Source organism: Hyaena hyaena, unplaced genomic scaffold, assembly GCF_003009895.1.
Source record: "Hyaena hyaena isolate Hyena2069 unplaced genomic scaffold, ASM300989v1 scaffold_5, whole genome shotgun sequence".
In the NCBI taxonomy this organism is placed as follows: Eukaryota; Metazoa; Chordata; class Mammalia; order Carnivora; family Hyaenidae; genus Hyaena; species Hyaena hyaena.
Window position 1 is genome coordinate 8481451 of NW_024080637.1, and position 26556 is coordinate 8508006.

A 26556-nucleotide genomic window follows, 5' to 3' on the forward strand; every position below is an offset into this window, starting at 1 on the left:
GGTTGAAGAGCAAAGAAGAAGGAATTTTTTGTACAAGGGTAGATGTGGCAAGGCTGACTTAGTTTTTGGTATGTGGGGAGTGGGAAAGTGAGAAGTCTCCAGAGGGCTACAAGAAGAATCCTGGAAGAAGGTCAAGTTTCAACAAATGCAAAGAAGAAAACTCTTTGAAGAAGCAAATGGTGTAGGAGAGTTTATTAAGAAAGGAACAGTGTTCTAAGAGGGCACAGTGGAAAGACCTGCCAGGGAAGTGGGCAGGGAGAAGGTGAGTGAAAGGGAGGAGGATGGAGAAACTCGAAATGTATAATGATGAGTCAGAGAGAAGTTAGACAACCAGAGGCTATCAATTAGGTGGTTTCCCAGGTTGGGGAGACAAATTGTATGTAGGGTCATAATGGAACTTGGGGGGAAATGGTTTTGGTATCTGACTCAGACCTCTAAGATTTGGGATGGAGGAAGAGTAGAAAAAGACACTGATTCTAAATCAAAGCTGGCAGCTGATTCCTATGACATTGGGAATACTTAAAGTGAATTCCAGGTCAGGATGGGAGGCCAATTGCCTCCTATACCTGCCTCCTCTGACAGAACTGGGTCTTGCTAATGACCGGGAAATAACATTTTCTCACTCCAAGCTACTGCTAGTAATGGGGAGCCATTGAAACTTTTTGTTTTGTTTTAATAAGGTTGACGGTAACATGGTGACATTTAGAACAATCACTCAAGGTATGGAGGATTAATTGGAAAGTCGAGGCAGGAAGTTGTATTGGGAGGCTGTTACGTTAGGCTAGGCAAGAAGTGATAAGTCTGAACCATGGTGAGAGCAGTGGTGATGGAGAGGAAGGGCAGGGAGAGGGTATGTTAAGTGGGCGTTATCACCAGACTGATGGGATGAGCGCGTGAAGGAGTGCATAGGGTAGAGGACAATGCCCGGGTTTCTGACTTAGTTTTCTCTTTTAGTCAGTGGTCCAGGTTCTGCTTCTCTCCTTGCGCTTTTGTGAGAATGAAGCCATATGACAGGAGAGTGCTTTGGGAATGGCAAAGCTGGGTACCCATCATCATCTACATTATTATTAAAGCTCTCCGATCACCATAGTAGTAGGTTCAGTCTATGGAACGAAACGTGACAGTTAAGATAAATCACGGTAGTCACTCAGATATCCGTGAATTCGTGGGAAGGAGCCCGGGGAGCCCAAGACACACCACAGATTTCCTGCACCCGCAGGCATCGGGGGCCCGGGGAGGAGCTAACACCGACCACGCCCCTGGGCGGGGCGTGGGTGGGGCCTGGACACTGCCGTAGCGGAGCCGAGCTGTAGCTACAGCCTCAGCCCTAAGTAGCTGCGGTGGGCGCCAGACCCGCCTCGCACCTCCCCGCGCCGCGCCGCACCGCGCCGCACCTCCCTGCTCTGGGAACCCGGCTGCACCTTCCGCCGCGTGCCGCTAGATCTCCAATCCCATTACACTGCCAGGAGCGAGCCGCTCGTCCCGCACCCGGAGTCCCAGGTAAGGGGCGCGGCCCGGGCGCCCCGCCCGGGGAGGATGTGGGACTGACCCGGGCTCGCGGCGCTGGCGACACTCGGCGGGCGCTGAGGAGTGCAGGGCAGCGTAGGAGACACCAAGGAGAAGGGGCTGAGGGAGGCCGCTGAGGAGGGGGCACTACGGCCGGGAGGGAGGTGCGTAGCTTGCGGAGCGGCGCTGAGGTGGAGGAGTCTACCAGATTGTGAGGGCGGGGAGGGGAGCTCCTAGGGCAGGGGGCGACAGGCGGTAGGAAAGGACGAGCGGCTGCTGGAGCGCAGTGGGGGCTCGCTGGGGGTAAACGCGGGGCGTTGGGGGAGGGGAGATGTAAAGAGGGACTGAGAGGGGCAGTGCGGGAAGAGGGTGCCAGGCAGTCGAGGAGCATGAAGCAGGAGCTGAAGCGAGGGCTTTGAGGACAGTGAGGGCAAGGGGGTGGCGTGGAGGTGGAGAGCTAAGGGCGGGAGACGGGATCCGTGGGGGTCGTTGTGAGCTGGAGAGGAGTGAGGTGATGAGGGGAAGGGGCGCTGGGCAAAGGAGGGTGCTGGTCGGGGAGAGGGGAAGAGGACGAGGGGATGTGAATGGAGAGCTGGGAGCGAAAAGGATGCTGAGCCAGAGGCCAGCCTTGTGCGGGCCCGGGGGATAACCGTGAGTGGGGCCTGGGGGGTGGGGCTCGGAGGCGGGAATCCAGGAAGAATGGGAAGGTGGGAGGCAAGGCTAGATCTACCCCAACTGCAGAGGAAGGGGGCAGGGAGCCCGTAGAGGGACAGGGCAGTGGCCTTCGGTATGGGCAGTGGGCACCTGAGTTCTGGCTAGGGGTGGAGGGTGGAGAGGCAGTGGCATAGAGCAGGGGGCTGGGGGCTGGGAGTGGAGGAACTGTTTGAGAGCTTGGAAAGGTGAGGGTAGTGGATGTGCTGGGTCAGGCTGGAGAGGAAGCCAGGTGTGGGTTGTAGTGTGAGGGTGGAAAGATAACATGGCCCATAGTGGAGCCCACAGGCACCCAGGTGCTAGCAGTGCCTTAGCTACCAAGAAGGCTGAAGGGGGGCGGGGGGGGGGGGCGTCACTGGACTCTGTTACACCTGGGATCACAGACAAGAAGACAATTTTGGAAAGAAAAATTCATCCACTGGCTCCCTCTCTTCCAAGTCCAAGGGTGGGAAGGGACTTTAGGGAGGGCAGGGTGGCACCCTCTGGAAGCTAATAAAGGTGTGGAGGAGGGTAGGAGAAAGACAGGACCCTCCATCCCAACTTTCTGGAATCCAGATGGAAAGGGGTGGGGGAAAGTAAAAGGAGTGTGTGTGTGTACAGGTGGATGCCCACCTGTTCTGTGCCTATAAAGGGAGAAAAATCATGGAATTCCATGAAAAGCCCTGACTATGGTAGTGGGGAAGTCCTGGCACTGTGTTAGCCAGAGGAGACATTTTGCCAGAAGACAATGGGTGAGGGAAGGCTTTCTGATAATGAACTATTTAGCTAGCAGTGGAGGACAATGTGTTCCTGTCAGAGGAAACACTATGGGAAAAGCCAGAACTCTAACATGATCTCCAGTCCACTAAGTGAATCTCCAGTTTCTTAAGGAATATGATGTGAAAAGAGGTACCAGTAACCTACAGAGGATGTTTTGAAGGATTTCCCCCCACCCAACCTCAGAACTCCTTATGGTTCCTCTTCCTCTCCCCAGAGTACAGCACAGGGTGTGGTGCACAGTAGGTGTTCAGTGAATATTCATTCAGTGAACAATTGACCTGTGCTGATGCTCCTGCCTCAATTCACTCATCCACCTCCCCAAGAATTGTGAGAAGCAAATATGATAACATGGGTGAAAAGAGCTTCATAAACTATAAAGCACTGTACAAAAGAGAGAGGCCACTAATATGCAGTTGTGCCTACACTCTGTGCAAGATAGAATACACTGAAAGCACTTAGTGGAGTGCCTACTCTACTTGCGCATTTAGTAGGTGTGCAATAAATGGTAGCTATCATGATACTGGGTTGTTATTTTTTTTGGCTCTGAAAGACCTGGAGAAACGGTAAGTAGGTGGCCTAGGCTGGGCTGGTGGTGCTGCATTAGGGAATGGTCTACAGAAAGATTGAATTAGAAAAGTTAGTAGAGTTTGGCTTTAGGGAGGAGGCTGCATACAATAGGGTGAGGTCCACATTTGCCCAACTTCCTTCCTGTCCTCACTAAATAAATGTTCCCAATGAGAAGATGGAGTCATATTTATTGAGCACTGGCTATATGTCATATATTATCTAGATACTTTACCAACATTGACTATAATTTTCCCAATGATGCTTGTTTTACAAATGAAGAAACTGTCTTAGTCATGTAAAATTTCTTGCCAAGGTCCCACAGCTAATGATAGACCTGGAAACCGAATCTAGTTTGTTTGATTTGGAAACCCAAGCTATTGCCACTACCTAAGACAAAAAAAAATTTTTTTTAAGGAGCTTATAAAGCACTCTCCCTTATAGTGGTTTTAATTCGTATAACAGTTCGCCAGGAAGTCTTTTATTAACTCATTTTATAGATGAGAAAACTGATCTGCCTAAGGTTTTACAAGTGCTGAGAGAGCCAGAGCTCAACTCAGGTCTCTTGGACAAAATCCTGTGCTCTTTCCATCAAAAGAGAAGTTCATCCGTTCACCTCTTCATTACATGTAACGAATTGATCTCTTGCTGGATTTTAGGGCTTTTGCCTCCTTTCTCCACTCTTTCCTAGCTGAAGTTACCTTCTTCCTTAGGTGCTTATTTTTGCTGCCTATCAGACTGAAAGCCTTGTTTTTCATACCAGTTCTCAGAGGGGCCATTCCTTCTTTCCCCCAGCTTGGGACTAGAGATGCCTTCCCAGATGGTCCCTGGGCCTTCATCTTTATTGCTTGTCATGGAGACAGTGAGCTACCCAGTTCTATCATTTATATGACTGTCACAAAAGACAGGAAGATCTGATTGATGCTTATCTTACAAATGCGTTCTGCACTCACCACTGTGCATGACCTGTCTGCTCATATCTGCCTCAGGCAGTTGCCTGCTGGGTTGCTTTTTGCCTTTCTTCTAACTGTCTATGTAGCCTCTGCCACCTTCCTGAAAAGATCTCCTTGGGGCCTTCCATTTATTTATTTATTTTTTTTTTTTTCAAATAGTTTATTGTCAAATTAGTTTCTACATAACACTCAGTGCTCATCCCCAAAGTGCCCTCCTCCATGCCCATCCCCCCCTCCCCCCCACATCCATCAGTCCTCAGTTTTTGTCAGCATTCAAGAGTCTCTCATGGTTGGGGCCTTCCATTTAAATGTGCCTTGCAACTAAACCTCTCTGCCCTCCGCCGTTCACTATTCTCACACCACCTACTGGGAAAGCTATGCTGTGTGCACATAAACAGATGCTGATAGTACAGTAAGGCAAGCACTAGGAAGGAGCTGCTCAGGGTGCTGGAGATGCTTCTTTACTCATCCTAAAACTATTGAAGTTTTTAATTTCCCTAAGCCTCATCTAATCTGGGAGTCACTAACAGAAGGTCTAGTCATGATACTCCAACTGACTTGTTGTGTGACCTTGGACAAATCACTTCTCTTTATGGAGCTTCAGGGTTTTTTTAAACCTGTACAATGAAGAGAAGTGGATCAGATCAGGAATTTAAACTAGTTTTTAGTCTTGCCTCACTCCTTGTGGCAGGCATAGCTCATAAAGGCAGGCACTTTTGCTGCTGATTCTCCAGGAGGCCACATGTGTTTTTCTCAACACAGTGTATGAAGCACATTTATATGCATTCTCTTATTTAAAATTCACAGCAGCTTTCTGAGGTAGGTAATATTTTCATATCATAGATGAGGACAATGAGGCTCAGAGTTTAAGTGACTTGCCCAAGTGCATACATTGAGTTATGGGAAAGCTAGGACCAGGAGTCAAGGTTTTTGTTATGGTAAAGCTGCCACACCCAAATCCCTTCTTATTCCAAAAACCTAAGTGTGTAAACAGCTGCCATACCCAAGTCCCTTCTTTTTTTTTCTTTTTTTTGTTATAAATATTTTTATTTATTTCTAGGAGAGAGAGAGAGACAGCGTGAGCAGGGGAGGGTCAGAGAGAGAGGGAGATACAGACTCTGAAATAGGCTCCGGGCTCTGAGCTGGCAGTCAGCACAGAGCCCGACGCGGGGCTCGAACCCACAAACCGCGAGATCATGACCTAAGCGAAAGTCGGACGCTTAACCGACTAAGCCACCCAGGCGCCCCCCACCCCCCAAGTCCCTTCTTATTCCAGAAACCTAAGTGTGTAAACTCAGAAAAAATGAAGGCCAATAATATGACATTTGCATTAATAGCCTGGCACATGGCAAACGCTCAATAAATGTTTATTGAAAAGAGTAACATTGGGTGCCTGGATGGCTCAGTTGGTTAAACGTTCGACTTCAGCTCAGGTCATGATCTCGTGGAGGGTGGGTTCAAGCCCCACATTGGATTCTATGTTGCTGGCTCAGTGTCTGGAGCCTGCTTCAGAATCTATGTCTCCCTCTCCCTGACCCTCCTTTTCTTGTGCTCTATTTCTCTCTCAAAAATAAATAAACATTAATAATAATTATTATAATTATAAAAGAAAGGAGTAACATACCCTAAAGATTTGCTATAGTCCAGTGTTAGCAGGGTGTAAGGATAAATAATACTCAGATGAATCCAGAAGAAGCAGCAGACAGCTAATTGTAAAACAAACTCCAATAATATAGCCCAGATTAGGGAAAAGGCATTTGAACAAGATCTGACTACAGAAGTGAATTAAAGGGACCAATGAAATAATATTTATTGAGTACCTCTCATAGGCCAAGAAACCATGCTAGATTAATTACATATGGCAATTGTTCATTCTATATGTACCACAGAGTTGAACAATTCACAACTCTGTGAAGAGGAGGTATTTCCTCTCTTTTAAAGTAAAAATGCTGTGGCTTAGAGGGGTAGTATGACTTACTCAAAACTTCAACTGAAGAATAAAAGAACAGGGATTTTGAACTTTCCTATAACAATGCACATTACTAGGTCTAGTCTCAACTGTTAGTTGTAAGGCCTGGGCAAATCCTCAATTTCTGGTCTTCAATTTCTTTCTTGATTAAATATGAATTATAATCTCTGTTCTTCCAATTTTATCTCCCCAGTTTAGAGACTAAGATAGAGGACTTGAAATTGAGGTAAGGATCAGATCTGTGTTTCAGTAAAATTAGTCTTTGACCAGCAGTCCCATTTTTAGGGATCTTTCTTAAGGAAGTAATAGAAAACTGAAAACATATTTATGTAAAGACATGACCACTTTGATTTAAATTATAATCATTAAGAATAGAAAAGTAAAGGTACAATATTAAGAATTAGTCATATGACATATCCTTGGAATACAATGTAGTCAATTGAAATGATATTTTGAAGAGTTTTAAAGGTCTCAATTGTAAATAAACTATTGTGGCTGTTAGTTTTTGAAAAAAATGAAAAAATGGAAGTCTCAGAAAAATATTTTTGATATAATGTTAAGTGAAATATACATAGAAGAAATAAACAAGGATATATGGTATACTATCATTTATATATAGATAAAAAGGATAAATGGACTTCTATATATATTCAAAAACTATCTCTGAAGGGTGCATAAATTGGTAACATGTTTGCCTCCGAGGAGAGGACCAGAGACTGGAAGTTAGGGGTGGAAAGCACTATAAACCTTTACATATTACTTATTTTTTTAAGTAAATATTAAGAAAAGAATGGCAACTACAGACGGTAATAAGATAATGCTTGCAAATAGTAAAAGTTTGAATTATTTTCAATGTATGTATTACCTTTTATTTATTTTTTTGTTTGTTTATTAAAGGAGATAGAAGTTTACTGAATACACTGCAAAGGAGAGGCAGGCAGGATAGCAAAGGAGAAGTTGTCTGCATGTATTACCTTTTAAATCAACAAATAATAAGATATAATTTAAAAACAGATGGTACTTTGTTGCATGAGAAAGTAATGAAGGAAAAAAAGGCAGGAACACCTGGGTGGCTTAGTCATTTAGTGTCTAATGCTTAATTTTGGCTCAGATCATGATCCAAGGGTTGTGGGATCCAGCCCTACGTTGGTCTGGGCTGAGTGTGAAGCCTGCTTAAAAAGTTTCCTGAGTGTGAAAGCCTTCTCTTTCTCTCTCTCTCTCTCTCTCCCTCCCTCCATGTTCTCTCCCCCACTCATGTGCTCTCTCTCTCTCTCTAAAAAAAAAAAAAAAAAGAAAAAAAATAAGAGAGAGAATGCACTTAAATGTTAATAATGGCTGTTTCTGAATGGATGGGGTATCGTGTAATTTAAAATTTTCTTTTTTACATTTTTGTGTTCTTTTCTTTTCCTTTTTATTTATATATTTATTTATTTTGAGAGAGAGAATGAGAGTGAGCACATAAGCTGGGAAGGGGCAGAGAGAGAGGAAGAGAGAGAGAATCCTAAGCAGGCTCTATGCTGCAGGTAAAGAGCCCAACTTGGGGCTCGAACTTAAGAATCGTGAGATCATGACCTGAGCTGAAATCAAGAGTCAGATGTTTAACCAACTGGATCACTCAGGGACCCCTCTTGTGTTCTTTTCTAATTTCTTATAATGAATTTATACTTTCAAAGCAAAAATTCTGTCTTGTAGACAAACAAAAATGACTGGCAGCAGAGTGGAGGAAGGTGTGAGGTTGTTGTGGTTGCTTCTGTTGTTTTAGGTAGAAAAAAAGCATAATTCTTTTGAATTGCCAATTATTGAAATAGGCTCTGCATCTCATACCATGAAAAGCTGAAAAGCGAGGGCAATGAGAGTTTAAGCAAGCAATGGCATCCTCCCCTCCAATCTCACTTTCTTCTTCCATGTAAATGCTCCAGGTGTCCTGGGCATGTTCCACCACTAGTGAGCGTTGTCCTGGGGCAGACTGATTATAGAAGTGGGGCCAAGGGTCTCAGATAAAGGCTTGAGAGCTGGGATCAAAGAGAAAGGAAGAACAGAGTCCATTGGAAGCTAGTGGAGGCACATTTAAGAAAGTATTATTAAAGGGCTGTTAATAATCCCATGTATTTGTCTGGCCTTTCTTTAAGGGACCTTTATTTTTTATGTTTTTTACAAGTAGTTTATTGTCAAGTTGGTTTCCATATAACACCCAGTGCTCATCCCCACAAACGCCATTCTTCATGCCCATCTCCCCCCTCCCCCCCAAACCCATCAGTCCTCAGTTTGTTCTCAGCATTCAAGAGTCTCTCATGGTTTGCCTCCCTCCCTCTCCCCCACTATCTCCCCCCTTCTTCTCCCCCATGGTCCTCCGTTAAGTTCCTCCTAATCCTCCTATACGTGTAAACATATGGTATTTGTTTTTAAGGGACCTTTAAACCTTCTATGTTTGTCAGTTCCTTCTCCTTACAGCTAACCAAGAGGCCCAAAGAGCTAAATCCACCAGCCAACTCTTTCTTTTCCTTTTAAAAACAAAACCAGGAATTCCTAAAGAGAGTGACACCCTGGACATTATCTCACATTAGGGCTGTTCTCCTACCCTCCTTTAACTGCTTACATAGCCCAAGAACCCAGTGCTGAGCATAAGGAGTGATTGCAGGTGGAGAAGTAGGGTACTTGCCACTCCAATAAGACTATGGGACCAAGTGCTGGCTTATGGGGTTTGAATCCAAAGTGTTCCGGAAAAGAGAGGATGGTGGCAGGTCTGAGGCAGCTGTGGTCTCAGGGAAAGCCTGGCACATAAATAAATACTTGCTGATGAGTATATGGATGAGTGAGAAAATGAACAAATAAATAAACAAAGGATCTGGGCTTTAAAGGATTTGGAATAATAATGACTTATGTTCACAGCTACGTGGGCTTTACCAGTTCATTAAGGTCTTAGTGTTATCTCATTGGGCCCCACAACAGCCCTGTAGGAAAAGCAGGGCAGAAATTGTCCTCTCTATTTTCCAGATGATGAGATTGAGTCCCTGAGTAATGAGTGACTTTTATTAATCTAGCACACATTTACTGATTGCTGATTATGTATGAGTACTTGTGCTAGAAGCTAGAGATGCAGAAATGAAGTACATTAAGTCCAAGATGCTTGGTCTAAAGAAGGAGCTGGAATAGTAAACAGTTTCGAAATGGTACCAGTGTGGTTAGTGTGCTCTGGGGGCATAGAAGCAGGAGCGCGTGTCTCTGTCTTGCACAACAGAGGGTGAGATTTCATTTGGATCTATAAGGATGAATAGGAGTTTATTAAGAGTGTTGTAAACAGAAAGAATACATGTCTAAAGGGATAAAGCAAGAAATAACATGGCTTATTTAGAGTAAAGTATATAATTTGGTGTAAAAGTGGGACTGGTTGGTAGGGAGAAGGCTTAGAAGAAGATCAACTTTATTTTTTAGTTAGTTGGTTCTTTGGGCTCGATTTTTAGGGCTGTGGGAAGCCATGAAATTTTTGAAACTGGGGAATGAGAGCCTTGTGCTGGACCTTTCCTGGAATATTCTTGTGTTTACTGTTTTGGCTTTTTCTTTTCAAAACTCAGCTCAGGAGCTGCCTCTTACAGGAGACTCTTCTTACCAACATGCCTCCCAGGTTGGGTTAGATGTTAGATGTTTCTTGTGGGCTTCCTGGGCCAAGGCTTCCCTCTGTTCTATCACTTATCCACTGCCTTGTTACCCTGTGTTTATGTGCTTTTTTTACTCTAATCTGTGGCCACTCAGAGGTTATAGCACCATGTCTGATTCATATTTGTATTCCCCATACCCAGCACAGGGCTTGACCCAGAGCAACGTGCTCAATAAATATTTGCTGAAAGAATGAATGGGAGGAATTTGGTTCCACCCCAATTCTGAGACAACATTTGGAGCAGGTGCAGTACTGGAGTGATTCTGTGGTGTGTGTGTTTCTTCAGTGATGCTTGGGTGGAGAGTGTGTATGTGAATGGTGGAGTGACCATTAAAGATTGGTGACACTGGAGGTGTGTCTTGAGTGACCACTGGTCTTTCCTACAGATGGCTTCAGTGACCGATGGTAAAGCTGGAGTCAAAGATGCTTCTGACCAGAATTTTGACTACATGTTTAAACTGCTCATCATTGGCAACAGCAGTGTTGGCAAAACCTCCTTCCTCTTCCGCTATGCCGATGACACCTTTACCCCAGCCTTCGTCAGCACTGTGGGCATCGACTTCAAGGTGAAGACAGTGTACCGCAATGAGAAGCGGGTGAAGCTGCAGATCTGGGTGAGTCCTGAGCATCTTGTGCAGGATTGTCTTGGGGGGTGACTGGTCTGCTAATATAAGACCAGGAGGACAGGGCCAGTCTGGAACTTCTGGGTCTTATGGCAGCAAGCACCAGTGCTGTTGAAGACCTGGCCCCTGTACTGCTCCTTGCTGCTTTTATAGAAGTTTTCTCTCTTCAGGGGCCTCAGTTGCTTCTGCTGCATAACTTTCTAAGAGGCTTTATCCTCCCTATACAAATGAGTGACCAAGAGTCTGGGCTCTGGGGTTAGAAATTTGGATTCAACTTCCAGTTCTGCCACTTATTAGTTAAAGAATTTTGACTATATTACTTAACCTCTCTAGGCCACCCTTTCCTCTTTGGGGATTATACTAGCATTTACATCATAGGGCTGTTGATGCTTAGCATACTTCTTGGAATGCAGTAAATGCACTGTGAATGTTAGCTCCTGTGTCCATAATCTATTACTGTGTAATAAATCACTTCAAAACTTGGTGGCTTCAAATAACAATAATTTATTATTACATAGTTTCTGTGGGTCAGACTTTGGGGGTGGCTTGGTTTCTGTCTTGTGTGGCCTCTTATGAGGTTGTAGCCAGGTATTGGCTTGGGTTGTAGTAGTCTGAAGGCTTTAATGGGGATAGAGGATCCCATTCCAAGGTGGCTTACTCACATATCAGGTATTGGCTATTAGCAGGAGACCTTAGTTCCTTCCCATGTGGTTCTCTCCGTGGAGTTGCTTAAGTGCCTTCATGGCATGGGGTCTGGCTTCTCCCAGGGGGAGAGATCCAAGAAACCAGAGAGGAAGTGACAATGTCTCTTATTACTTAGCCTTAGAGTAGTCTATTGGTCACTGATTCAGGGTAGGAGGAAATTACATAAGGGTATGAATCCTGGGAGGTGAGGATCATTGGGGACCATCTTAGAAGCTGGCAGTCACAGCTACTATTATTGGTATTTACCAGTGGTACTAATAAAATACATACATATTTGATATGATAGAGCAAAATATAGATCATATGCTTTTCAATAATGAATTAGTACCAGGATTGGATATTTTGAAAATTAGTGATTTTAGTATTCAAAGCACGTGTTATTTATGATCTCTCCATTCAACTTAATGTATTGTGCATATATCTTATTGACTGTATACAGTACTTTTCTTTTTATAAATTATCTCCATATATTATTACCTTCCAATTAACCCCAAGGGGCAGATATTACTTTAATCACTCTTATTTTATAGAAGAAAAAAATTCAGAGTCAGTAATTAACTTGCCTTAGGTCAACCACACAGTTTGCAAAGTAGGATTCCAACTCAGTCCTTCTGATTCCAAGTTTTGTGCTCTTTTCTCTATACTGTGCATGTTAGGTCTTATAGAGCCCTTATTTACATTTATGATAATATTAAGTATTAATTTATATAGAGATAAAAGTTTATTTTGTTCATTTAGTCTTTATCAAAATCACTGAGGAATTATGAGTTATTAGAAATATGAGAAGCTAAAAAGACCACTCAGTTAATTGGTTCTAGAAGTGTGGTCTCCAGGTCAGCAGCATCAGCATTACCTGGGAATTTATTAGAAATATTCTCAGGCCCCTCCTCAGACCTACTGAATGAGAAACTTTGAGCTATGGCCTAACAATGTGTAGTATAATAAGCCTTCCAGGCTAAAATTGAAGAACCACTTTGGTTTAACTACCACTTGGTTTAACTGTCTTATGGTGAGAACAATAAGCATTTATTAAGTACCTATTACGTGCTGACTGCTTCCACTTGCGTAACCTGACGTCTTCCTGGCAGCCAATGTACAGATATTGCGCAGACAATGCACAGGATATTGGAATGTGGTGAGCAATACAAGGGAACTGGAACAAGGCTGTGAAGAGCAGGGAGGGGTGCTGAGAGGGAAATTTGCTGGAGAGGCTGTCAGGCAGTGGCTTGAGGGTCAGGGAGACCTTGCACAGAAAACAGAAGTTTACATGGGCGAGAGTTTACATACCTGATGACTCTTTTTTTTTTTTTTAAATGTTTTATTTATTTCTAGGAGAGAGAGAGACAGCGTGAGCAGGGGAGGGTCAGAGAGAGAGGGAGTCACAGACTGAAACAGGCTCCAGGCTCTGAGCTGGCAGTCAGCACAGAGCCCGACGTGGGGCTCGAACCCACGAACCGCGAGATCATGACCTAAGCGAAAGTCTGACGCTTAACTGACTAAGCCACCCAGGCGCCCCCATACCTGATGATTCTTTAGAGAGCTGAAGAAACTATTAGAGTTCTTTTTTAAGTCTATGAACATAAAATAAATGTTTACTCATATTTCCTATATGGATTGACCCAAATGTCTTCATTGGATCTCCAAGTACGTATCCTACACTCAAAAAATCTTCAGGTAGGAGAAGATAGTCTGCCCTTCTAAGAGATTGTCAGTGGTGGCTCCCTCAGTCCTTCATTTATGTTCAGTGCATTGTTAGCTTTTGCAGTTTCTCTGCCCCAGGTTAAGTGGATTTATTGACCGTACTACCCAGTTTTAACTAAATAAACCCTCACAATGGATATGTGACTTTAAAAGAGTCCTGCGAAGAAACCTCTGCCTGAAGACTATACTAATTATAGTGAGCCCAAGTGAGCACGGATAATGGCTGAACTGATGTTTCTTTGACTCCCAGCATAAGTTCATTGTCATCTATGTTTTGAGGTAAAATCAATGATGATCTAATTAGATCTGACATAGTCAATCACATTGCTTTTGCAAAAAGAAAAAATTAGCAACGAGATTTTGTGCATGTGTGCTTTTCTATAGCAGAGAAAAAGCTTTCTGTACTGTTCATAAATACATTAAAATGTGAACATTGAAATATTTGTCATTTTTATGAGTTTTAACATCTTTTGTGTACAAATAGATCTATATGTATGTGTAATCTAATATACAAATATTGTGCATATGTGCTCACACGGCTTTACTTAAAGGGTATAAATTTGGAGACCATTACCAGACAGTGGGGAGCCATAGAAAGGTTTTAATAAAGTCAGATTTGCATTTTAGAAAAGTCTCTTCTTTCAGTTTGGAGAATAGATGGAAATAAGGCAAAGAAACCAGTGGTTTGGGTAAGTTATAAGGGCCTGAGTTAAGTGTACTAATCTGCTTGGGCTGCCATAACAAAATACCACAGACTGGATGACTTAAACAACAGAAATTTATTTTCTCACAGTTCTGGAGGCTGGAAGTTCAAGATCAAGGTGCCAAGCAGGGTTGATGTTTGACAAGAGCTCTCCCCTTGTGTTGCAGATGGCTTCCTTCTAGCTGTGTGCTTACATGGCCTTTTCTTGGTGCTTATATATGGAGAGTGAGGGAGCTCTCTGGTGTCTCCTCTTATAAGGACACTAATCATGTCAGATCAGGACCCCACCCTTATGGCCTCAATCAGCCTTAATCACTAACTTAGAATCTTCATCTCCAAATATATCCACACTGGGGGATTAGGATGCTAATGTATGAGTTTTAGGAGATACAGATATTTGGAACATAATATCAAGACAGTGACAAAGTAACCAAAGGGATGGAAATAAGGAGAGAGATTTAGACTAGAATTTACAGAATCTGATGATCAATTAATTGTTTAGGAAGAAGGAAGAACACATATCTGCTTATATATGTATACATATCTACTTACATATATTTACTTCTGTAAACAAAAGTTCTGTGGGGTTTAAGTTTTTTTTTTTTTTAATGTCTTATTTATTTCTGAGAGAGAGAGAGACAGTGTGAGCAGGGGAGGGTCAGAGAGAGAGGGAGATGCAGAATCTGAAACAGGCTCCAGGCTCTGAGCTGTCAGCACAGAGCCCGATGCAGGGCTCGAACCCACAAACCATGAGATCATGACCTGAGCCACCCAGGCACCCCTCTGTGGGTTTTTTAAAAATATTTTTATTTATTTCTAGGAGAGAGAGACTGTCTGTATCTCTAGGAGATACAGACTCTGAAACAGGCTCCAGGCTCTGAGCTGGCTGTCGGCACAGAGCCCAATGCGGGGCTCAAACCCACGAACTGCGAGATCATGACCTAAGCGAAAGTCGGACGCTTAACTGACTAAGCCACCCAGGCGCCCCATGTGGGTTTTTTTTAAAGCTATGTAAGTTTTGATAAGTCACTCTATTTCTATGAATAGATAATATCCTCAACTGTAAAAGGCTCACAGGTTTGTTGATGGGGGAGAGGTACATGTGATAGCCTAGTCTTGTGCTTAGCACATATTAGGAACACAATAAATGTTAGATTCCTTTTTCCCTCTGCTCCTGATCCAGATGCAAAGTGTGACTGGGTTCTCCTTGCCAGGTTTTCCACCTGTGGTTCCAGGAGTGCTGGAACAGCACTAGCACTGTCTGAAATGTTCAATTAAATTTCTCTGGTCAATTTGATCTCTTAGGGGATTTCAGAAAGGCATTGTCAGGGTGGAAGGAGGAGAGGGAAGAAGAGGAGATTATGAGCATTGCTGAGCAGGACCATTTGCAAAAAGAGTTTCTATCATCTCTGGAGGATGTTGGATGATGAAGGTATTGGTAGTGCTTTGTTCCCTGGGGTCCCTGGATACATAGGTCCCTAAGAGCCCCTTCTGTTTCATGAGAGGTTAATTATTATGGATCAGAGAAGAGAATCTTACTGGGGAAGTGGGGGTAGGGGAAAGTCTCATTAATAGGGAGTGAGAGTATGTACAGGTGTGAAGGGAGGGAGCCTTGGTAACTCCACAGCAACAGACCTGACTAGAGGCCATTTACTGCTTGGTGCTAGTTGCCAAGCAACCACTGGAGGCCTGTGGGAAGAGATGAGCAGGAGAGGGCCTACCACTACTTCCATTTTGAGCCCATTGTAGGGACTGTTGGGTCTGGTGCTGGTCAAGAAAAGAATCTGGGGTCTGTGGGAGGACTGAGCTGACCTAGGACTCTGCAGTCCTGGGTTCCAGTCCTGGCTCTGCCCTCCAGTCATGTGATCTGGAATGACCCTTTTCCTCCATGGGCCTCTTTCCCTAACTATCAAATGGAGAAAATAATCCTTGTTCTTCATGCCTCATGAGTTGTTGTGAAGATCAAGTGAGGAAATGCAAAGGAGAGCCTAAAGAGAACTATGAAGCCTTGCGGAGATCAGAGGATTTTAGATATTGTCAGCTATGTGAATTCTTCTTACATGTGCTTTCAATCATTCTTTGTATCTTTCCCACCTCCCCTCTGACCCAGGGAGGTAGTGATCTCCTTAAAGAATTGGTGGTTAAGGTTAGAGACATGAAATTACTTGCGTGGAGACAAACTGTAAACTTCATTCTTTAATTCATTTGGTAGACATTTACCTGGTGCTCGCTCTGTGTCAGGCATTGTACTAGCTGTGGGAAAACACCCTTTCTGCCTGCTTGGAGTTTACCCTCTAGGAGGGGAGATAGACACTAAGTACATCAATAAAAAATACCTAATTGTATCTGTGGGAAGGACCCTGAAGGAAAAGAATAGACTTGTTTCAAACTCAGGCACTGGGACTTAGAACTCTAATCACTGAATTGTGACTCAACCCTGGGCTTGCAGCTGGAGTTTAGGGTCAAATTCTATTCACAATTTATATTTTTCTTAGTGTTTTATTTTTATTTTTGAGAGAGAGGGACAGACTGGTAGTGACATGGAGGGATGGGGGTGGGCAGAGAAAGGAGACACAGAATCTGAAGCAAGCTTCAGGCTCTGAGCTATGAGCACAGAGCCCGACATGGGTCCTGAACCTACAAACTGCAAGATCATGACCTGAGCCGAAGTTGGAAGCCTAACCAACTGAGCCACCCAGGCACCCCTCTATTCACAATTTAAAAGGCTAGCTTAGTTGATGACCTTCACCACACCAGTTCACCTCAGGCCTATCTCTATTAGGGAACATGGTGGCAGGGGTCTCCATTGTGGAAAGATGGTATATCCTGCCTACTCCCACCAGTGAGGCTTTGGGTGACCTGCCTTAAGAATTCTGTTTTGTGGAGGATTTACAGGTCACTATCCTTACTTCTGGGCCTCTTATGGTATTACTGTTTCCTATCATCTTTCTTTCTTTGCAAGTCATTCCTCTGAAGCCCTCAGTCACTGTGGCACTTGTGTGTACCTCCATTATTCTACTTGCTTTGCTGTGTTGGTCATGAAAAGATAAAGTATAGAAAGCACCAATATATTGCCTGGCATGGGGGAAGCACTCAACAAACAGTAGTTTTTATTAAGGTTCCAGGGTGATCAAGAAATCACATTCCTTTTCCTCCCCACTTAACTTTGGAACCAAGTGAGAGAGATGCAGGAGTCAGAAAGATGGGGAGTTATATGACAGCGTTATTTCTGATAAAAGCTAAGATGAAGCACATGGCCCAAATCTTCAGGGAAGTGGAGCTTGCTAATATTTCACTCTGGAGTCAGATAGATGTAGAAACCCAATCACAGGCCAGCATGGGTAGCTAGCTGTAATCTGTTCATGCAATGTACCCAATGTCAAAGTCCATGTTGCCCAGACTTACTGATGCCTCAGACCTAAAGCCTGCAGCCCAGGACTATAGTCGATGCCTCTATCTCCATGTTCAGTCTTCCTCATGGAGGAAAGGAAGGCCCCTCCCCCAACAGCTCTTTTTATAATTAAAGAAATATATGGAGGTAAGCATTTGCTCTAAAAGGAGGTTGAGCACAGTAATGAAAGCCAGGAAAAATAGGAGGAGTCTTAAGAGATTTCCTGGGAATCCTGAATTTCACAGTTATGTAATTAACTTTCTATGTAACCAGGAGCTGAGAACAGTAAGACCAGGTGAGTATAGGGCTGTTGGGAGTCAGCTAGGTTTACTCACTAGCCAACTACCTTATTCCCACACAGCCACCTTAATGCAATTTAGGTTACCAAATGGTTTTGGAATCATTTATAAATATTAAAAGCAGTGAATATGAAATCTGGGAATGTCATATCTTAGAACCAGTAATATAAGATTACAGTAAATGCAATGGAGCTTAGGAATGTGGGGAAATATAATCATACCAGAGACCTAGGCTAAGAAGGATTGTGGCTCTTATGTAGTCTTTTAACAAATATTTACTGTGGCTTACATTGTAGATAGAGAAATTAATATGAGGAGACACATTCTCTGCTCTCCAGAAACTAGTGAGATTGGATTTACCTGTGAGCTCCAGAAGTGAAATAAAATGAATAGCATAATTCTCTTGTTCTGGTTAAGGGAAACAAATTAGGACATCAAGAGTGATTGGCTTTTTCTAAGAACTTAAGAATATATAATAATGGATTGTATGATATGGGGCAGCAGTTTCATGGACATCTGCATTCATTTCCTATTGCTGCTCTAACAAATTACCATAAATCTAGTGGCTTAAAACAACACAAATTTATTATCCTATAGTTATGGAGGCCAGAAAAAATTGGTGTCACTGGTCACTGGCTTAAAAATTGAAGTGTTGGGGGGGTGCCTGGGTGACTCAGGTGGTTAGGCGTCTGACTCTTGATTTCCACCCAGGTCATGATCTTATGGTCCATGAGATCAAGCCCCGCAGTGGGTTCTGTGCTGACAGTGTGGAGCCTGCTTGGATTCTCTCTTTCCCTCTATCTGACCACCCCCCCCAAAGAAGTATGTAAACTTAAAAAAAATTGAAATATTGGCAGGTGTGCATTCCTTCTGGTGGCTCCAGGGAAGAATCCATTAATTTTCAGTTTTCAGCTTCTACAGGTCACTTGCATTCCTTTGCATGGGCCCCCTTCCTCCATTTTCAAAGCCAGTGATGCAACATCTTTCAAGCCCCCCCCCCCTCTTTCTGACCTTCCTGTTTTTCTCTTATAAGGAGGTTTATTATTTGGGGCTCACCTGAATAATCAGGATAATCTCCCATCTCAAAATCTTAATTTAATCCCATTTATGAAGTTCCTTTTGCCGTAAGAGGTAACATATTCACAGGTTCTGGGAATTAAGATGTAAGTATCTTTTGGGATGCTATTATTCTGACTACCACAGCATCTATTAATAACATGGAAAAGATCTATTGTACACCTGAAACTAATATTACACTGTATGTTAACTAACTGAAATTTAAATAAAATCTAAACAAACCAATTCCAAAACCTAAAAAACCCCTTCACATCAAAAATCAATAGATAAATGAGAGAGGCAATAAAACAAAACAAAACATGGAAAAGATCTAATATAAATGCCCCCATCCATTGAGGCTCTAACTTAAGTTCCCTCTCCTCTGATGTTAGTCCCTCTGCTAACTGCCTGAAACAGGCACTGTTTGCATCTTAGGCTTACACTGCCCGCTTAGAATGCCTGTCACATTGTTAGGTCCCAAAAAGCCTGTGAGCTCAGAGCTTATCACATCTTAGTCTCATTGTATTGTATTGTATTGTATTTTAATATTTTAAACATTTATTTACTATTAAGAAACGAGAGAGACAAAGCATGAGCAGAGGAGAGGCAGAGAGAGAGAGAGAGGGAGAGAGAGACAGAATCTGAAGCAGGCTCCAGGCTCTGAGCTGTCAGCACAGAGGAGCACAGAGCCCGACACGGGGCTCGAACCCACAAACTGTGAGATCATGACCTGAGCTGAAGTCAGACACTTAACCGACTGAGCCACTCAGGTACCCCCTTAGTCTCTCATTTTAGACATGAAGCTAAGGTCCAGAGAGATACAGACTTTACTAAGGGCCCACAGCAAGGTTTCTTAACACATTTCAGTATTCTTCCTCCCACTTTGGGAAGGTGAAATCTGGCCACCTGAATATAAACTGGGGACCCACAGAGAGACTGATGGGCAGCATAGAAGAGGCTGGAGGCTGAACAGAACACTAGGGCTCTGACAGGTCCCTGTTGCTCCAGGAATCTGGAGACAGTTCTGAGTACAACATCTCATGCTTAGCTCTCATGATAATCAGAATTGATTTTTCTAGGCAGCAAGTTTCCTGGTGTGGCTGCAGAGACATGTTGACACTTTCATCTCCCCAAAGCCTGTAGGAACCAGCTGCTGGAGAGGTTTAATCTGATTTTTAAAATCACAACAAAGACTATGGGATGTCAAGCCAGAATTGCAGGCCTCAGCTGCCTTTGCAACTTGCAAATGAATTAACCAGAAGTCCTGATTGGCTATTCCAGGGGCATGTGTTCTTTAGGGCAACCCCCTACCCCTTTACCTCCACCCAAATTGGTGTGGGAGAAAAGATAATACCTACAAGCAATTTGCATACTCATTCATTCAATAACCCTGTACCTATTACATGCCAGGCACTGTCATAAGAGGGCAAATAAACAGCTATGGCACAATATGAATGATCTAATAAAGGGATGAAGAATGTGCTCTAGGAAAGGGAAAGGAGCTGCTACCTCTGCCTGGGGAATTTTTATTTTAGGCTTCGCAGAGAAGTGGACACTGGAGGTGGGTCTTGGCAAATGAGTCAGAGTTTTTCAGGTTAATGCTGGAGAAGATCTTTACAAGCAAAAGGAAAGAAAGACATTTGTTTGCAAAAGCATGGTCACTTTTAAGGACCTCTTATATGCCTGGCTGTGGTAGGCCTTGCAGGGACTGGTGAGACAACATCCCTACCTCTAAGGGGCACTCAGTGCAGTAAGACAATATAACATGCATGCAAATTCTCAATGGTGCTATAGACATGAATGAGGCCTTGAAAGGTACAGGAAGTTTTAAGGGAGTTCAGAGAGGGAGTGCTCCCTCGCAGCTTGACAGCATCAGGGAGGGGCTCATTGAGGAGGTGGCCTTATTGTAATGAAAGTCAGGTGTAGCAGATAATAACATCCTCAGAGGCAGAGCTGTCTGTCCCATTCATCTAGGTCTGTGATCCAGGTTGACCTCAGTTTTTGACTCAGAGGCAATGTTCTGACATTCCCTGAAATGATTTGCATGTTCAGGAAGCAGTGCAGCTTGTCCTTAGAAGCAGAGCCTTTGGAGTGAGCCAGATCCATGCTCCAAACCCATTTCTGCCACTGTTACCTTGTTTATGTCCGTTACTGCCCAGGGTTTCTCTTTCTTCTTTTTGAAATAAGGATAATTTTAGTAACAACTACATAGTGTTGTTGAGAGAATGAAATAAGATAATGCTTAGGATGTAGTAAGTGATCATTAGTTGGTAGTTTTTGTTATTATTAACTCTGGTACTCTCAGAGATTGATTTGTGGCACCAGAAGTCTGGATGTTATCTGAGCTGGACTCTGCATCTTTTAGGACTTGATGAACATCTACCTGAATTCTTTCTCTGAGTCCTGAGCTAAGTCTGCAGTAGTTGGTGGCTGACCACCAGAGCTGTGTCCTGATGGCACAGCTTGGGGGATAAAACAATTTAGAAAACCATAATAAATTAAGATATGTGGTGCTGAGTAAATGTAATGGAAGTTTAAAGGAAAGAGTTCCGTAAGAGTGGGTAAGAAAGGCTTCTAGGAGGGAAGCAGTAGAGGGACCACTACAAAATGGGGAAAGAAGGAAGGCTATGATAGAGAGATCCCAGGTAAGAGGATTGACATTAGAGGAGGGCATGAGTTGTAGTGTGCTTTGTGCAGTGGTTTTTTTCGGTGAGGTGACTGAACTTCTCCCATATGTACCAGTCACAGCTCCTGCCTCTGCCTCAATTGCCATATGGTGTAGACATTCCCTACTTAGAAAACATCTGTGTGCTTGTTCATTTATTTACTCATTCAGCAATATTTACATTGTACACATAAGCATAGTTCTAGGTGCTACAGATCCAGCAGTAAAAGTAACAGAATCCCCTATCCCACATTCCCCTAGATATAAGTAAGGGGGAAGGCTGGCAGTAAACAAGATATACAGTGTATGTTATGATGATAAGTGTTCTGGGGAAAAATGTGACAGGAAAAGGGAGATAGGAAGTGGACTGTTATTTTTATTAATTTTTTAAATGTTTGTTTTTGAGGGAGACAGAGAGTGTGATCAGGGGAGGAGCAGAGAGAGGGAGACAGAATCAGAAGCAGGCTCTAGGCTCTGAGCTTTCAGCACAGAGCTTAACTTGGGGTTTTCACTCACAAACTATGAGATCATGACCTGAGCCAAAGTCGAACGCTTAACTGACTGAGCCACCAGGTGCCCCTGAAGTGGAGGGTTATTTATTTATTTATTTATTTAATTTATAAATATAATTTATTGTCAAGTTAGCTAACATACATTGTATATAGTGTGCTCTTGGTTTTGGGGGTAGATTCTCATGATTCATCACTTACATCCAACACCCAGTGGTAATCCCAACAAGTGCCCTTCTCAATGCCCATCCCCTATTTTCCCCTCTCCCATACCACCCCCCCAACCCATTAGCCCTCAGTTTGTTCTCTGTATTTGAGTCTTTCATGGGTTTGCCTCCCTCTCTGTTTGAAACTATTTTTTCCTCTTCTATTCTGCCATGGTCTTCTGTCAAGTTTCTCAAGTTCCACATATGAATGAAAACATATGATATCTGTCTTTCTCTGACTGACTTATTTCACTCAGCATAATACTCTCCAGTTCCATCCACACTGTTGAAAATGGAAGGATTTCATTCTTTCTCATTGCCAATTAGTATTCCATTGTATAATGTATAAACCACATCTTCTTTATCCATTCATCAGTTTATGGACATTTGGGCTCTTTCCATGATTTGGCTATTGTTGAAAGTGCCGCTATAAACATTGGGGTACAAGTGCCCCTATGCATCAGCACTTCTGTATCCTTTGGATAAATTCCTAGTAGTATAACTGCTGGGTCATAGGATAGTTCTATTTTTAATTTTTTGAGGAACCTCCACACTGGGAAGTGGAGTGTTACTTAAAATTTAATCTTTCTCTCAAAATAAATAAACATTAAAAAAAAGAAAGTGAAAAAATTTTTATTTGAATATAACTGACCTTCAATGTTACATTAATTTCAGGTGTACAACATAGTGATTCAACATCTCTATACATTATGCTGTGCTCACCATAAGTATAGCTATTGTCTGTATAATATCGCTGACCATATTCCCTATGTTGTGTTCTTTCTCCCATAACTTATTTATTTCATAACTGGACTTTGGAGGTTTTTTAAAAAATTTATTTATTCTTAAGGTAGAGGGTGGGACAGAGATAAAGTGAGCAGAGGAGGGGCAGAAGGAGGGGAAAGAGAGAGAATCCCAAGCAGGCTCCGCACTGTGAGTGCAGAGCCCCATGGGGGGCTTGAACTCATGAACTGTGAGATCATGACCTGAGCCACAACCAAGAGTCAGGCTGTTGGGGCACCTGGGTGGCTAAGTCAGTTGAGTGTCCAACTTTGGCTCAGGTCATGATCTCATAGTTTGTGAGTTCGAGTCCTACATCAGGCTCACTGCTATTAGCACAGAGCCTGCTTCAGAACCTGTCTCCCTCTTTCTTGGCTCCTTCCCAAGCTTGTGCTCTCTGTCTCAAAAATAAATAAAACATTAAAAAAAAGAGTCAGATGCTTAAGCGATTGAACTACTCAGGTGCCTCTGGACTTTCCAGTTTAACAGCTTTATTGATGTATAATTAATACACAAAAAACTGTACATATTTAATGTATACCATTTGATTAATTTGGACAAATGCAAACATATGTGAAGCCATCACCATAATCAAGATGATAGACATATCCATCACATCTAAAAGTTTTCTTGTGTCCTCTTCCCCAAATCTTTTTTTTTTTTTTTTTGGTGAGAATTACCCTTTTAATAAATTAAAAAAAAATATTTTAAGGTTTATTTTGGAAGGAGAGAGAGACAGTGAGTGAGTGGGGGAGCAACAGAGAGAGAGAGGGAGACAAAGAATCCAAAGCAGGCTCAAGCTCTGAGCTGTCAGCACAGAGCCTGATGCTGGACCTGAACCCACAAACCGTAAGATCATGACCCGACCCGAAGTCAGATGCTCAACCTACTGAGCCACCCAGGCGCTCCACCCTTTTAATAAAATTTTAAGTGCATAATACAGTATTGTTAATTGTAGGCACTATGCTGTATAGCAGATCTCTAGAACTTATTCATCTTGTATCACTGAAACTATACCAATTAAACAATTCCCCATTTTCCCCTCGCCCTATCCCCTGGAAATCACTGTTCTATTATCTGCTGGTATGGATTTTACTACTTTAGATATGTTATATAAATAGAATCATGCAGTATTTGTCTTTCTGTGATTGGCATAATGGACTTATGGACTTAGCATAATGTTCTCCAGTTTCATCTGTGTTATCGCAAATGGCAGAATTTCCTTTTTTTTTAAGACTGAATAATATTCCATTGTATGTGTATACCACATTTTCTTTATCCATTCATCTATCAATAGATAGTTGTTAATTGTTATTTCCATATCTTGATTACTGTGAATAATGCTGCAATGGACATGGGATTACAGATACCTCTGAGATTCTGATTTCAGTTCTTTGGGGTATATACCCCGAAGTGGTATTACTGGATTATATGGCAGTTCTATCAAAGAACTTGAAAAGACATTTCTCCAGAGAAGACCTACAAATGGGCCACTAGGTATCTGAAAAATGCTCAGCATTACTAATCATCAGGGAAACGCAAATCCAAAACACTAGATATTACCTCACATGTTAGGATAGCTATTTAAAACAAACAAACAAACAAACAAACAAACAAACAAGTGTTGGCAAGAATGTGGGGAAATCAGAAGCGTTGTTTCACTTATTCAGTGTTCTAACCTTGTGTACTGTTGGTGAGAATGTAGGTGCAGCCACTATGGACCATATGAACATTCCTTAAAAAATTAAGGAAAGGCTTTGGGTTTTACTCAGAATAAGACAGGAGGGTTTTGAACAGAGAAATCACATGATCTGACTAACATTTTTAAAATCAACCTTATATTTGGATAATTTTAGATTTATAGAAAATTTGCCATGAAAGTACAGAGAGTTCTCATATATCCTTCACCCAGTTTCCCTAGTATTAACATCTTAATAACCATGGTGTATTTGTCAAAACTAAGAAATTAAAATTGGTACGATATTATTAACTAAACTATAGACTTTATCTGGAGTTCACTAGTTTTCAAATAATGTCTTTTTACTGTTCCAGGATCCAATTTATGTTATATTTCATAATATATTTTAAAAATTGAGGTATAATTCATATCTCATAAAATGCACCTTTTTAAAGTATACAGTTCAATGATTTTTACTATTCCTAAAATTGTGCAACCACCACTACTACAGAATATTTTAGTGACTTACATTTCAATATTTAATATTGCTCTGAGGAAGGATTATGCCTATTTCAAGAATAAATTATAAACAGACAAAGGGCAGAAACAGGGAAAATAGTTAGGATTTGTAATAATCGAGGCCAGGAATAACATGTCTGGAAGTTGAGTGCTAGTAGTGGTGTTAGTAAAAATGGTCAGATTCTGGGTATATGTTGAAAATATTTCTTTGCATGATTTGCTAATGAATTGGTAGTGGGGACAGAAGGAAGACAAGGAGTTAGGGATGATGCCAAGGGTTTGGGCTGAGTGACCAGAAGGTTGAATATGCCTTTAACAGAGAAGGGAAGACTGCAGGGAGAGTAGGACTTGGGGAAGACAATTGGGGCTGAGTTTTGGTTATGTCAAGTTTGAAAAGCCTGTGGAAAACTGAATGGAGATATAGAATAAACTGTTGGAGGGGTACCTGGGGGGCTTGATCGGTTGAGCGTCAGACTCTTGGTTTCGGCTCAGGTCATGATCTCACAGTTCCTGAGATCAAGCCCTGTGTTGGGCTCTGTGCTGACAGCATGGAGCCTGCTTGGGATTCTCTCTCTCCCTCTCTCTCTTTGCCCCTGTCCCACTCAAGTGCACTCTCTCTCAAAATAAATAAATAGGGGCATCTGGGTGGCTCAGTCGGTTGAGCATCTGACTTTGGCTCAGGTCGTGATCTCATGGTTCGTGGGTTTGAGCCCCAAGTTGGATTCTGTACAGGCAGCTCAGAGCATGGAGCATGTTTCAGATTCTGTGTCTCCCTCTTCTCTCGGCCCCTCCCCTACTCATGCTCTGTCTCTCTCTGTTTCAAAAATAAATTTAAAAACTATTAAAAATTTAAAAATAAATAAACATTTAAAAAAAGGAAAAAAGACTCAAATGAGTAGTGGTACCTGAAGCGGAAGGGAAAAGTGAGTCAGAAAAGGTTTTTGTTTTTTGTTTTTTAAGATGGTAGAAGTACCATATGTTTGTGTGCTGGTGGAACAATCCAATAGAGATCAACCAACCAAGCAACCAACAAAGAAAGAAAAACAGAAATCTCGTGCTATAGGAGAGGGAGGACAATTACTGGGATACTATCCTTGAATTGATGAGAGGAAGTGGCATCACAAGCACAGGGTGAGCCCTTGCTAAGAGCACAGACTGTGCATCCACATCAACAGGAGAGAGAACGGAGAGGCTGGGCACAGGTGTGGCCAGGGGCTACATGTGCTGGTGGGGGTTCTCCTGGATACAATTTTGGGATGAAGTAGAAAGCAAGGTTGTCAGCTGTGAGTGAGGATGAGGAGCAGGCAGTGTGGAGATTCAAGGAGAATGTCATCTAGGAAGAGTGAATAGGGAAATGTAATTTGATTGCTCATTAGCATTAAGGCTCTACTTGAAAAAAGTGATCATAAATTTAAATTCATGAATTCGTGATTTTGAAGCATGGTTGTATGTTTCTGTCCAACCATGATATGCCCTGTGGATACAGTCACAGAGTAGGTGGAGAGTTGACTTTAATGAAAGTATTGTTTTGCTGAGTATGGACAAAGCAATAGAAAGCCAGGGGAGTCAGGGGGTGTGTTCAGGGAAGCCATTGTATGATTGGC

At 42.5% G+C, this 26556-nt stretch overlaps 1 protein-coding gene across 1 annotated transcript in view; it reads left to right on the forward strand.

Annotated features, from left to right (window-relative positions):
* Positions 1-1384: 1384 nt before the first annotated feature.
* Positions 1385-26556, forward strand: part of RAB3B (RAB3B, member RAS oncogene family) — a 71797-nt gene continuing 46625 nt past the window's right edge. The window contains exons 1-2 of the mRNA XM_039237964.1: positions 1385-1500; positions 10504-10731. Of these exons, the coding sequence (XP_039093895.1) occupies positions 10504-10731 (228 nt within the window). The 5' untranslated portion in view covers positions 1385-1500. The remainder of the gene's footprint in view (positions 1501-10503; positions 10732-26556) is intronic.